The sequence below is a fragment of the Mobula birostris genome, chromosome 24 (assembly GCF_030028105.1).
Source record: "Mobula birostris isolate sMobBir1 chromosome 24, sMobBir1.hap1, whole genome shotgun sequence".
Taxonomy (NCBI): Eukaryota; Metazoa; Chordata; class Chondrichthyes; order Myliobatiformes; family Myliobatidae; genus Mobula; species Mobula birostris.
In genome coordinates, this window is record NC_092393.1 from 4,322,571 (window position 1) to 4,337,658 (window position 15,088).

General features: G+C 48.4%; 1 protein-coding gene across 1 annotated transcript; it reads right to left on the reverse strand.

The window, feature by feature from the left end:
- Positions 1-1,801: 1,801 nt before the first annotated feature.
- Positions 1,802-13,619, reverse strand: tmem35 (transmembrane protein 35). Its single transcript, XM_072242058.1, has 2 exons — positions 13,349-13,619; positions 1,802-3,383 (listed from the first exon to the last, which is right to left on the reverse strand). Exons 1-2 carry the CDS (start codon positions 13,463-13,465, stop codon positions 3,000-3,002), a joined length of 501 nt encoding a protein of 166 aa, XP_072098159.1. The 5' UTR covers positions 13,466-13,619; the 3' UTR covers positions 1,802-2,999.
- Between the last annotated feature and the right edge of the window lie 1,469 nt (positions 13,620-15,088).

Consider the following 15,088-nt stretch of genomic DNA (forward strand, 5'->3'; position numbering starts at 1 on the left):
AGACGGAGACGGAACATAAAGATTTTTACTCCTCATGTATGTGAAGGATGTAAGAAATAAAGTTGACTCATGATCAACCCAGATAAGTGTAAAGTGGTTCATTTTGGTAGGTCAAATACGATGGCAGTATTAATGGTAAGACTTTTGGCAGTGTGGAGGATCAGAGGGATCTTGGGGTCCGAGTCTATAGGATGCTCAAAACAGCTGCGCAGGTTGACTCTGTGGTTAAGAAGGTGTACAGTACATTGGCCTTCATCAATCATGGAATTGAATTTAGGAGCCAAGAGGTAATGTTGCAGCTCTATAGGACCCTGGTCAGGCCCCACTTGGAGTACTGTGCTCAGTTCTGGTCACCTCACTACAGGAAGGATGTGGAAACCATAGAAAGGGTGCAGAGGAGATTTACAAGGATGTTGCCTGGATTGGGGAGCATGCCTTATGAGAATAGGTTAAGTGAACTTGGCCTTTTCTCCTTGGAGTGACGGAGGATGAAAGGTGACTGATAGAGGTGTATAAGATGATGAGAGGCATTGATCGTGTGGATAGTCAGAGGCTTTTTCCCAGGGCTGAAATGGTTGCCACAAGAGGGCACAGGTTTAAGGTGCTGGGGAGAAGGTACAGAGGAGATGTCAGGGGTAAGTTTTTTACTCAGAGAGTGGTGAGTGCGTGGAATGGGCTGCTGGCAACGGTGGTGGAGGCGGATATGATAGGGTCTTTTAAGAGATTTTTGGATAGGTACATGGAGCTTAGAAAAATAGAGGGCTATAGGTAAGCCTAGTCATTTCTAAGGTAGGGACATGTTCGTCACAACTTTGTGGGCCGAAGGGCCTGTATTGTGCTGTAGGTTTTCTATGTTTCTATATGGAATGGTGGGGCATGCTCGAGGGGCTGAGGAGCCTACTATTTTCCCCATTTTCTTGTGTTAAGGGAGACAATGACAGGTTAGTTGAACTACCGAGGAGAGTAGAAGGAACATATTGTTAGTAAGAGTTTCCACTTTGGTAGCAAAAATAGGAGAAACGGAGTCTTGGCATTTAAGGGGATACACTTCATGGAATGGCAGCACAGGCTCCAGACTCTGTAATTGTCATTTCGCTCAACAATCCACTAATGTTCTATTTGGGAGGCCACACATTGGCTCATACTGACTTCCATTTGCCAGTGATTTATCCATCTACTGAGATCTTAAAATTTATTATCTTAAACCAAACTGCTGACATTATCTACCTTAGTGTCACTAAGATAAAAGAATAGCAATGACTGTCAGTTATTTACGAATGTTTGACTGCACTAGTTAAATCTTATCAATTAAAGTACGTACCCTACCCTGTCTATTGCTGTTTAACCTAGTTCACATTTAGGTCAAGAATTCACCTTAGATTGCAAAAGCAAATTTACTTAAATCTCTGAGGAGGACTTCTTCAAATGTTTCTGGAAGCTGACAAATACAATGAAAAGGCATTGCACCACATCACTAACCTCCTCTTTAATACACTCCATCAACTCCTTTAAGCATGGCCTGTGCCTTGTAAATCCTTCCTAGCTGCTCTAAGCATTTGAAAATGTGCAGCCTCTATTGAGTGATAAATTAAAGCAATTTCCTGGCAACAAGGTATGGGTAACCTGGTCTGGAAATGCCTGGTCTGGTTCATATCTCAACTGTTGAGAACAATGATAGCGGGTACAATTTTCAGAACAAACACAAAGGCTTTCACATCCAGACATTAACCTACATGGGGCTTTTCAGTGGAAGTCGTACAACAGTGGAGCAATAAAAGGACAAGAGAGTGCTTGCTCTTGAAAGTGTAATTGAGGTTTATTTTCAGAAACCGTGGTTACAACTGAGATGCAATTAACAAAAAAAGTGGAAATGCAACTAAGACATGCATCGAAGTCAACAGCAGAGCTTGATAACAGAACTATCACACCGCACATCAGGCCTCGGCTACCTAGCTCACCCAGTGAGGACATTTCTCCAGGAATCCCGGCCTTATCCTCTAACTAACCTACAATCTAATGATCAGCACCGGTGGTTGTGGAGGAGGATGGAGCCTCTACTGACAGCCACAAATCTGCCCTCCTCAAATGAGTTTAGTGATGATGGAGGTGGTGCTGTGAGAATTACACGTAATTGTGGTGTGTGGAGAAGGAGATGTTGGAGACCCATACCAGGAACAACAGTAAAGGTAATTGGAGAAGGTACAGGAGGGAGGAAGGGTGGAATGGGGAGAGGGAAGAGAAGCTGTGGGGAGGAAGACGGTAGTGTCGATCAGGGGAAGTGGTTGGGTAGGAGAGGGGTAAAGGGGGTGGTAGAGGAGGGAGGGAGGAAGGGGGTCAGCGAGGGTGGTAAAGGTTAAGGTGGGAGAGAGGGATGGGACAACGGGACAAAGATAATGAGGGAGTGGAAGGAAGAGGAGAAACGACGATCACTAGCCTGGTGACCACCCCTGTACATACCTGCATAGCCAGGAGGCGGATCCCTTGGTACTGCTACACACAATGCTGTTGATTTCTCTATCATACTCTTTATCTATCTTGAACTTTCCAATTTCCTACAATGGCTTCAGTGTGGACTTTCCAGCTTAAATGTTGGGAGGAGCTGCCTATTGAGGTGGTCATGGTTGTGGGAATGGGAACCCATTTGACTCTAATGTGTGAGAGACATGGGAGATGGTGTGGACTTGTTTAAGGATAAAATTTCTCAAATTCATTCACTCAGCACAGAGTTCTTCCTCTCACTGAGCTGAACTTGGAGTTTATAATCACTGCAGACACTGGGTAGAATGGCAATGGCGCTGGTTTCTGCTCTGGTGTGTATTGATCAGGATTGGCTGTCAGTCATGGGGAGGAACTCCTGCCAGTTCTCTGTCAACAGATGCTCATGAACTGTACGCCAGTCACTTTCAGCAAGGCTCGACTGAAGTGGGGAACAGGTTCTGTGTACTCGGGATGACAGCTGGCTGGTGAGGACTCCCAGTCCCAATCCTCCGTAAGCTGCTTTAGGTGGTTTTCAGCTTCCCTTTCTCCTGCTCAGGGTCATCCTTCCCATCGGCTTCTTTCACCACCGCTCCCGCTACCACCTCTTTGTCTCTGTCATCGGCTTGTCTGATGATCAGCAGTCGGCAGGTCAGCAGGATCCCAAAGACAAGGGCATGAGCATAACGCTTGAGTGGGTCACCCACCAGCTGGTGGAAGAAGAGCACGGCCAGAACAACCAGCAGCAGCATGAAGTTGGCTACGTCCTTGGGTCTCCCGGGGACCAGGGTCATGACAATCCCACACGTCACCTCCAGAGTCCCGATGAGTTTCCGCAGCAGGATCGAGGAGATACCCATCTTCTTTAACACTGGGAGAGCCTTGGCATATTCCTTGTATGCTCTTTTCTGCAATCAAAAATGATTTAAAACTGAAGCCATTAGTTGCTCAAAGATGCATCCAGAGTTGTTTAAATGGAGGTTTCATGGAATGATACATTACAGGTGGAAGCGTTAACCCTCTACTCTCTGTGTGACCCTTTAAAACAACTACTGAATTAGTCTCGTTGTCTTGCATTTACTCACATCCCAGCAAACATTTCCATTAGACTAAAGTCTCTGGAAACCCTGGAGTTAAAATTCAGAATTCAGTACTCTGGGGCCGGAGCTGTTTTTCTCCCTCATCCAACATCTCCCACAGACACCCTTTTTCCCCTCATTTTAACTTCACCCTGTCATTCCAAAAAACTTACTTTTGCATTTGTGCTTCCTTATTTAGGAAAGGTGATACTGTGGTCATTAAGGAAATGGAAGTACAGTCACTACCTTACTTACCAAGGGGTCCAATATTCTCACCGGCAGGATTGCTAGAGCTGTTGGGGAAGGTTTAAAGTAATTTGGCAGAGGGATGGGAACTGGAGTGAAGGGACTCAAGTTAGGACGGATGGTAAAAAAACAAAGGTAGCTTGCAGTTAGACTGTCAGGAAGGACAGGCAGATGATGGGACAAAATTGCAGCCAGTGGGTTGAGTATCAGTGCATTAAGGATACAGAATCAAAAAGGGTAGCAAATACAGGACTCAAAGTGTTATATCTCAATGCACGGAGTATAAGAAATAAGGTGGATGATCTTGTTGCACTTTTACAGATTGTCAGGTATGATATTGTGGCCATCACTGAATCATGGCAGGAGGATGGTTGTAGTTGGGAGCTGAATGTCCAGGGTTACACATTGTATTGGACGGATAGGAAGGTAGGCAGAGGGGGTGGTGTGGCTCTACTGGTAAAGAATGGCATCAAATTAGTAGAAAGCTGTGCCAGAGGATCAGAAGATGATGAATCCTTGTGGGTTCAGTAAAGAAACTGAAGGGTAAAAGGACTCTGATGGCAGTTATATACAGGCCTCCCAATAGTAGCTGGGATGTGGATCACAGATTACAACAAGAAATAGAAAAGGCGTGTCAAAAGGGTAATGTTATGATAGTCCTGGGAGATTTTAACATGCAGGTCAGTTGGAAAATCAAGTTTGTAATGGATCTCAAGAGAGTGAGTTTGTCAAATGTCTACAGGTGGCTTTTTAGAGCAGTTTGTTGTTGAGCCTACTAGGGGATCAGCTATACTGGATTGGATGTTATGTAATGAAAGTGATTAGGGAGCTTAAGGTAAAAGATCCCTTAGGAGGTAGTGCTCACAATATGATTGAATTCAACTTGAAATTTGATAGAGAGAAGGTAAAGTCTGACGAAGCAGTATAGGTTGGGCACAGGAGTACATTCAGCCAGAGACTCATTCCACCGAGATGCAACACCGAGTGTCATAGGAAGTCATTCCTGCCTGTGGCCATCAAACTTTACAACTCCTCCCTTGGAGGGTCAGACACCCTGAGCCAATAGGCTGGTCCTGGACTTATTTCCTGACATAATTTACATATTACTATTAAGTTATTTATGGTTTTATATTGCTATATTTATACTCTGTGTGGGCACGTGGCCAAGTGGTTAAGGCATTGGACTAGTGACCTGAAGGTTGTGAGTTCAAGCCCCAGCCGAGGGAACGCGTTGTGTCCTTGAGCAAGGCACTTAATCACACATTGGTCTGCGACGACACTGGTGCCAAGCTAGGACACTGGGTCCTAATGCCCTTCCCTTGGACAACATTGGTGTCATGGAGAGGGGAGACTTGCAGCATGGGCAACTGCCGGTCTTCCATACAACCTTGCCCAGGCCTGCGCCCTGGAGAGTGAAGACTTTCCAGGCGCAGATCCATGGTCTCGCAAGACTACGGATGCCCTTACTTTATTTATACTCTATTCTTGGTTGGGGAAACTGTAACGAAAATCAATTTCCCTCGGGATCAATAAAGTATGACTATGACTATTCAGTGGAGTAAGGGAAATTACAGTGGTGTGAGAGAGGAGCTGGCCAAAGTAAATTGGAAGGAGATGCTGGCAGGGATGACAGCAGAGCAGCAATGGCATGAGTTTCTGGGAAAAGTGAAGAAGGTGGAGGATGGACTTATTCTAAGAACGAAGAAATACTCAAATAGCAAAATAGTACAACCCTGGATGACAAGGGACGTCAAAGCTAATGTAAAAACAGAAGAGAGGGCATACATCAAAGCAAAAGCTAGTGGGAAGACAGAGGATTGGGAAGCTTTTAAAAGCCTACAGAGAGCAATTTCGAAAAATCATTAGGAGGGAAAAGATCAGATATGAAAACAAGCTAGCAAACAATATTAAAGTGGATAGTAAAAACCTTTTCAAGTATGTAAAAAAAAGAGAAAGGGGAGTGTTTATAGGGCTATTAGAAAATGATGCCCGAGTAATAATAACGGGGAACAAGGAGATGGGAGAACTAAATGAGTATTTTGTTTCAGTCTTCACTGTGGAAAACACTAGCAGTGTGCCAGGTGTTGAATGCTGTGAGGGAAGAGAGGTGAGTGCAGTTACTATTACAAGGGAGGTGCTGCTCAAAAAGCTGAAAGATCCAAGAATACACAAGTCACCCGGGCCAGATGAACTGCACCACTGGGTTCTGAAAGAGGTAGCGGTAGAGATTGTGGGGGCATTAGTAATGATCTTCCAAAAATTATTGGACTCTAGCCTGGTACCAGAGGACTGAAAAATTGCAAATGTCACTCTACTCTTTAAGAAGGAAGGAAGGCAGCAGGAGGGAAATTATAGACCAGTTAGCCCGACCTCAGTGGTTGGGAAGATGTTTGAGTCAATTGGAGGTGATGGAGTACTTGGTGACACAGGACAAAAAAGGACAAAGTCAGCATGGTTTCCTTCAGGGAAAATCTTGCCTGACGAACCTGCTGGAATTCTTTGAGGAGATTACAAGTAGGATAGATAATGGGGATGCAGTGGAGGTTGTATATTTGGACTTTCAGGAGGCCTTTGACAAGGAGCCAGACATGAGCCCATGGCAGTACAGGAAAGTTACTGACACAGTTACAGCATTGGCTGATTGGTTTGAGGCAGTGAGTGGGAATAAGAGGATCTTTTAAGAATCTGGTTGGCTGCCAGTGACTAGTGGAGTTCCGCAGGGATCAGTATTGGGACCGCTTCTTCTTATGCTGCATATCAATGATTTAGATGATGGAATAGATGTCTTTGTGCCAAGTTTGCAGATGATATGAAGATTGGTAGAGGGGCAGGTACTGCTGAGGGAACAGGTAGGATGCAGCAGGACTCAGACAGATAGGAGAATGGGCAAGAAAGTGGGAAGTGAAATACAACGTTGGAAAATGCATGGTCATGCACTTTGGTAGTAAAAATAAATGTGCAGCCTATTTTCTAAATGGGGAGGAATTACAAAAATCTAAGATGCAAAGGGACTTCTGAGTCCTTGTGCTGAACACCCTAAAGGTCAACTTGCAGGTTGAGTCAGTGGTGATGAAGGAAAATGCCATGTTAGCATTTATTTCAAGGATGTGATGCTGAGGTTTTATAAGGCACTAGTGATACCAAATCTTGAGTACTGTGAACAGTTTTGGGCTTCTCATCTGAGAAAAGATGTGCTGGCATTGGAGAGGGTTCAGAGGTGGTTCACAAAGATGATTCCAGGAATGAAAGGGTTATCATATGAGGAAAGTTTGATATCTCTGGGTCTGGAATTTAGAAGGATGAGGAGGGATCTCATTGAAACCTTTCAAATGTTGAAAGGCCTAGACATACTAGATGTAGAAAAGATGTTTCCCATGGTGGTGGAGTCTAGGACGAAAGGGCACGGCCTCAGGAGAGAGGGGTGTCCATTTAAAACAGAGATGCGGAGAAATTTCTTTAGCCAGAGGGTGGTGAATTTGTGAAATTTGTTACCACAGGCAGCTGTGGAAGCCAGATCATTGGGTGTATTTAAGGCAGAGATTGATAGGTTCTTGATTGGACGTGGCATCAAAGGTCAGGGGAAGGCCAGGGAGCGGCGCTGAGGAGGGAAACAAGGATCTGCCATGATTGAATGGCGGAGCACTCAATGGGCCAAATGGCCTAACTCTACTCCTATGTCTTATGGTCCTGTGGTCTACAGAGGCCTGGAACATGAGTTTAAATCCTATCTCAGCAGGTGAGGAATTAATACGTATTTAATTGTAATCTGGAATTAAAAGTCAGTATCAGTAATTAGCTATCCTTATTCAACCTGGCCCACACGCAACTCCAGCTTCAGAGTTTCTTGAATCCTAACTCTGCAACAGGAGCATGTAAACCCATTATTTCATTAGAGTCCTTATTACCCGGACCATCAGGAGCTAATCAATCACACATTTAAAGTTTTAACTATAGGCATTAATTCTGATTCTTACAGAGACTTCAGAATTAATACCATGCTCTGCATATAGAAATGTGTCGAAAACCCACTTCTACATGCAGCCTGGCTGTGGCTATTAATGTAACCCCCCCCCCACCCCCCACCCCACCTAAATTCTCCAGAGAGAAGAAACAGTTTGGTTTAACTTGCTTTGCTTTCCATTAGCATCCTGGAACAGGGCTCAAATTATTCTTCTAAATTCCAGGAAACAAAGCCTTACTTTGTGTGATCTCATCTTGTAATGTAACCCAGAGTCCATGCATCATTCTAGTAAATCTACACTGTGCAGCTTTCTACAGCCCATTCACGGGACTGAGTTTTCCACAGAAATTTAACCCTTTTGTTCTCTAGATTCAAAGGCAAGGATTCTATTTACCCTTTCTGTTGGCAATATCTAGTTTTGAAAACCTTGATGACTTGATCCCTAAAAGTCTCTTCAGATGTCTACCATTCAATGTATAAGCTTTGATCCTGCTGTAAGCTTTGAGAGTCTTCCTCACCATCCATTACACCCCCAATCTTGGTATCACCCACAGATTTACTGATTCACTTAACCACATTGTCATCTATATCAATAATTTGGATGATAAACAACAATGGTCCCAGCACCGATCCTTGCTGCACTCCAGTAGTCACAGGCTTCCAGTCAGAGAGGTAACTATCTACTACCACTCTCTGGCTTCTCCCACAGAAAGCCAATGTCAAGTCCAATTTACCTCCTCAATTTGAATGCCAATCGACTGAACCTACCTTGACCAGCCTCCCTATGGGACCTTGTTAAATGTCTTAAATGCCTTGTTAAATGTTGTAGACAACATCCATTGCCTTGCCTTCATCAATGTTGCTGGTAACTTCCCTGAAAAACTATAGGATTGGTTAGACATGACCTAATTATCCCTGATAGGTCCACATCTATCCAAGTATTCATATACCTGGTCCCTTCGAATATCTTCCAATAACTTTCCCACTATTGACGTCAGGCTCACCAGTCTATAAATTTCCTGGTTTGTTTTTAGGGCTTTTAGAACAACACCGGTTATCCTCCAATCCTCTACTACCTCACCTGTCACTAAGGATGAAATGAATGTCTCTGCTTGGGCCCTGGCTATTTCTACACTTGCCTTCCACAGGGTCCAAGGGAACACCTTGTACACCAAGTAGCCATTTGCTAGAAAACAGCCTGTCCCAATCCACACGCCAGATCTTTTCTGATACCATCAAAATTGGCCTTTCTCCAATTTAGATTCTCAACCTGTGGTCAAACCTATCTTTTTTCCATATTTACTGTACTTATTTTTTAAGATACGCTACAGAATAGTAGATCAAGTATTGCACTCTCTTGTTGGGACTTCTAGAACTGATTAAGGAAACATTCCTGTAAACGTTTGACAAGTTCTATCCCATCCTGCCCTTTTACAGTATGGGAGCTCCAATCAAGATGTAGAGAGTTAAAATCACCTATAACAACCTTATGTTTCTTGCAAAGGTCTGCAATCTCTCTTACAAATTTGTCCTCTAAATCCTGCCGACTGTTGGGTGGACTATAATATAGCCCACTAACGTGGTCATACCTTTCTTATTCTTCAGTTACATCCATAAATCCTCACTAGACAAGTCTCAAACCTGTCCTGACTGAGAACTGCCATAACATTTTCCCTGATTAGTAATGCCACCCCTCCCACTCTGTTGCATCTAAAACAATGAAACCCCAGAATACTGAGTTTCCAGTTCTGTCCCTCCTGTAACCAAGTCCCATTAATAGCAACAATATCATAATTTCATGTGTTGATCCATGTCCTCAGCTTAACTGCCTTTCCTGCATTATTTTTTGCATTGAAGTAGATAGAGCTCAGGACACTAGTCGCACCATACTCAACCTTTTGATTCCTGACTTTGTCTGAGGTCTAAACATCTGTCTCCACACCTCTCCTCTATCTGTTCTGACTCTCTGGTTCCCATCCCCCTGCAACTCTAGTTTAAACCTCTCCATGCACCACTAGCAAACCTTCGGTGCCAACACAGCAGGCAAACAATGCTTGGCAGATCAACACCGACACAACAAAGCAGAATGTAATAAACAAAGAAATAACAGCCAAGAAAGCCCCTTTCCTTCTTCACACCTCCCACATACATGAACAGTCCACCTACTCCAGGATTGGCCTCTGGGGCTTCAGCCTCCAGGCATTGATCTATGGTATCAATCCACTGACTGGTTGATAACACAACCCCAAACTCCAGGCTCACCGACTCACTGGCCCTCGTGCCTCCTGTTCGCAAGGACATCCAATCCTGGGCCCAGGTGACCTGGGGTATTTTTCATCATCCATCCACATCACTGGCCTTTCGAGTGTGGAGCAGGGGCCTAGACTCTGGCTGTTCTTTGACCAAAAGACAACTAAGCTTGAGCCACAATCTCAATGGAGACCACAGCTTTGACTGTATGCTGACTGCAGGGTATCCTTCTTCCTATTTTACCACTCTTCTACACTTATTCTCTCTTCCTCCCTTCCTCTCTCCTGAGCCCCTCACCCTTCCTGTTCTCATTCTTCTCCTCTTCTCACTTCAACTGGATGCCTGCAAATAAAGAAACTGGTGGACTTCATTTGATTTCAACCAGGATCAGCTCGCATACTAGGCCTGTCCTTAGCATCTCCTTTACCTGTTCATCGTCAGTCATCATTCACAACCAGAAGCAACAGGACTAGAGCTCTGATCTGATCCTGGAGTTGTAGGATTTCCTAGTCATGCTGCTTGACTGGATGTAGTAAAGTGATTGGCCACAGAGCTAAGGTGTCACCAGAGGGAGGCCTCTTGGAGCTAATCTGCAAAATAGCTTTAATTTCTTCTCTTTAATGTCTCTTTTTTCCTTTTCAGGGTGGATGGGGCTCTGTTGGAGTCCATGACCTACAGCTACACTCGAACTGCGGTTCTCTACGGTGATGGTTCCCACTCCTGCAGCTCACCAACCAGCCATTTTTTGATATCCCAAGGGTGCAGCCTGGAAGACGTGTACCCTCGGGGTGAGGCCCTGTGGACGGGCTGATTCCATGCCGACTGTGGCGTTGCGGGAGGATGGAACGTCGTGACAGCGGATCGGCTCTTGGGGCTAGAAGAGCCTATTCTGTGCTGCAACTCAATAGATAGATTGATAAAAGAAAAGGGGCCAAGATAGTATTGTCTTCATAGTGACCACCTTTGAAAGCTCCGGATTGAGGAGAGTTTTTCAAAGAAAGTGTGGGGACAGCAGCTTGCATCACACGCAGAGCTGTGCAGTCCATCGGCTCAGAGGAAGATGCTGCCACTCTCCAGCAAAGTTCTTACTCACTGTACCAGAGTGTGGTCAAGAGCCCCCCATACCAGCATGGGCGGAGGGGTGTTGGGGGAAAGGGTGAGAGGTGCTTTCTGAACAGGCCCAGCACCAGCTCTCCCCGGCCATGAGGCACAATTCACTGATGTGGGGGGTGGGGGGAGGCTGTGGTTTGCACGAGGTCCCTAGCACAGCAACAAGATGGCAAGGCGTTGTTTGGTGTCAGTTCCTGGCACAGCAGAGGGTGGTGGGAGTGGAGCCAGTTAGAGCCCTGACCCCAGGCTGCCTCAGGTGAATCTGGTGAAACTGAGATCTGCAAACACCAAAGGAAAAAGACTGGTTTCCGAGGGAAAACTCAGTGTTAGGACACCACTGCCTGCCTTCCTCTGATCGGTGTTTTAGACTCAACCTTCTTCACTAGGTGGGATGTGTGCTGGCAATTCCATGATTCATCACTCTTAGATAAGTGGTGTGCCTAGGACCTGTGCAATATTGACACAGGAACTGACATGTGCCCAATGAAATAGAGGCAACAACCATCTCCAAGACATTCTCTCTTCACTCCTCCCTCCCAGAATGCAGAAGATGCCTGACAGCACAAACCACCAGGATCAAGGACAGCTTCTACCCTACCGCAATAAGACTATTGAATGGTTCCTTCGTACAATACAATAGATTCTTAACCTCATAATCTACCTTGTTGTGACCTTGTACCTCATTGTGTACCCGCACTGCTCTTTCTCTGTAGCTGTAAGACTTTATTCTGTGATTTTATTGTATTACTTGTTCCACCACAATGCACTGTGTAATGATTTGATCTGTCTGAACAATATACAAGACAAGCTTTTCACTGTACCTTGCACATGTGAGAAAAATAACAATCCAAAACCAAATTGATAGTGATATCCATATCTCCTTGACCCTACATCCCCATCCTCAGATTTAGAAACTTCATTTCTGTGGCTATCAGATCAGGGAAGTCTGGGGACCTTCCCAAACCCACCTGGTGACTCATTTCCATTGTCTATCCATCAAGGTACAAGTTAGAAACATGACAGAATTGTCTCATTTGCTTGGATGAATGTGGCCACGCTCAAGACATTTGGTGGCATGGAGTCGAAGAGGACAGAAACTGGCCTCTCAGCTCACCTGATTGTTTTCCCACCTATACTAATCCCACTTGTCCGCATCAGGCGATTTCCTTCTCTGCCTTCCCTACTGTGTAATGCACGGGCGCTGTGTGAAGACAATAAGACAGAGTAGAATTAGGCCATTTGGCCCATCAAGTCTGCTCTGCCATTCGATCATGGCTAATTTGCTATTCCTCTCAACTGCATTCTCCCGCCTTCTCCCTGTAACCTTTGATGCCCTGACTAATCAAGAGCCTAACAGCCTCCACGGCTGTCTGTAGCATTGACTTCCACACATTCACTACCCATGGCGAAAGATATTCCTTCTCATCTGCTCAGCCTGTAAATGCCTCAAACATAATAAATACTTTGATTCCACCGCCTCCCCCGGCAGCGTTCCAAATATCAACTACTCGCTGAGAAAAAAAACACCCCCAGACCCCTTTAAAACCAAAGCAGGAAAAAATACAAAACTTTAATAATTCTTAGTATTGACTTTGGTGGTGCCAGACTAGCAGATTTCCTAAACCCTGTTACTCTCACCAAAACCCCAACGCATTTGTAATTGGCGTTTCTTGAATATGTCAGACAATTGCCCCGGGCCGGGTGAGGCGGATGTCAGCGAGCCGCCTCGATCACAGATTGTCTCCGCCGCTGCCGGCAATGAGGCTGCCGAGTGCACTGTCCACACACTGCGGTGCTGAAACTCAGCGAGCGGGACCGTGGCGAGAGTGTGCGATTTGCAAGGGTGCAAACTGCGAGTGGGCACGGCGGGGATCTGACTGGGCACGGCGGGCAAAGGAGTGGGCACGGCGGGGATCTGACTGGGCACCCTCCCGAAGCCGCAGTAAGCAGCGAGTGAGGCTCCTGTAACCCCGGTTCCCACACAATCAGCTCGCAGGCCGAGCAGTCAGCCGAAAGCAGCGGAGACCGGTGACCGCCGGAGAGCAGGAGGCCCTGAGCCCGCTGCCCGGTGCCCAGTGCCCAGCGCCGGTCTCGATATCCACCCCCAGTGCCAGCAGCCCCAATCACTGGTTCCCGCGGCCCCAAACCATGAGGCCGACGCCGACGCCGCGGCGGGTCCCCAGTCCCCGAGCTCGCTGGGGCGGCGCAGCCGCTCCGTCCCGCTTACCATCTCACTGAAGGCATCCCTGCTGAGGCGCGGCGTTAGCTTGACAGTCCCCATGAAGACAAAGAACAGTCCCAGCGCGACGGACAGAACGACCACGGCCAGGGTCCGGGGCGACATCACGGCCGCGCCGGGTCCCAGCGCCCGCCTCGCTGCCGGGCGGGGCTCAGCCTCGGGACGCCGGGAGGATGCGAGTGGCCGCCTCCACCCGCATCACGTAACGACCCGCCCCCAGCCGCAATAAGCATCAATCCGCAACACGGAACAATCCGCCCCCACCCGCACCGCGTAACAGTCCCGCCTCCACCCGCATCACGTAACGACCCGCCCCACCCGCATCGCGTGACGACCCGCCCCCACCCGCATCACGTAACGACCCGCCCCCACCCGCACCGCGTGACGATCCGAAGCACGTAACGGCCCCGCCTCCATCCGCATCACGTAACGACCCGCCCCCAGACGCAACACGTAAGGACCCGCCCCCAAGGCCCACCCACAGTTCTCCAGCCAATCACCTCCCTGCTTCCCCTCCCCCACGCCTTTGTCTTTTTTTCAACTACCAGCATTCTTCAAACCCTCCCCAACGCTCTTCCCTCAGTCCTGACGAAGGGTTTCGGCCTGAAACGTCGACTAATCTTTTCAACTGATGCTGACTGACCTGCTGAGTTCCTCCAGTGCATTGTGAGTGTTCCACCCATCCACTTCAACCGACTGCATCACCCCCGCACCCCCACTCGACCGACTCCCTCACCCCGACAGCCCCACTCGACCGACTCCCTCACCCCCCACAACCCCACTCGACCGACTCCCTCACCCCCCACCCCCACTCGACCGACTCCCTCACCCCCCACCCCCACTCGACCGACTCCCTCACCCCCACACCCCCACTCGACCGACTCCCTCACCCCGACAGCCCCACTCGAGCGACTCCCACCGCGACAACCCCACTCGAGCAACTCCCACCCCCACAACCCCACTCGACCGACTCCCTCACCCCCCCACCCCCACTCGAGAAACTCCCATCCCCACAGCCCCACTCGACCGACTCTCTCACCCCCGCACCCCCACTCGACCGACTCCCTCACCCCCACAACCCCACTCGACCGACTCCCTCACCTCCCACCCCCACTCGACCGAATCCCTCACCCCCCACCCCACTCGACCGACTCCCTCACCCCCCACCCCACTCGACCGACTCCCTCACCCCCCACCCCCACTCGACCGACTCCCTCACCCCGACAGCCCCACTCGACCGACTCTCTCACCCCCGCACCCCCACTCGACCGACTCCCTCACCCCCACAACCCCACTCGACCGAATCCCTCACCCCCCACCCCACTCGACCGACTCCCTCACCCCCACAACCCCACTCGAGCAACTCCCATCCCCACAGCCCCACTCGACCGACTCCCTCACCCCCGCAACCCCACTCGACTGACTCCCTCACCTCCCACCCCCACTCGACCGAATCCCTCACCCCCCACCCCACTCGACCGACTCCCTCACCCCCCACCCCACTCGACCGACTCCCTCACCCCCCACCCCCACTCGACCGACTCCCTCACCCCGACAGCCCCACTCGACCGACTCTCTCACCCCCGCACCCCCACTCGACCGACTCCCTCACCCCCACAACCCCACTCGACCGAATCCCTGACCCCCCACCCCACTCGACCGACTCCCTCACCCCCACAACCCCACTCGACTGACTCCCTCACCTCCCACCCCCACTCGACCGAATCC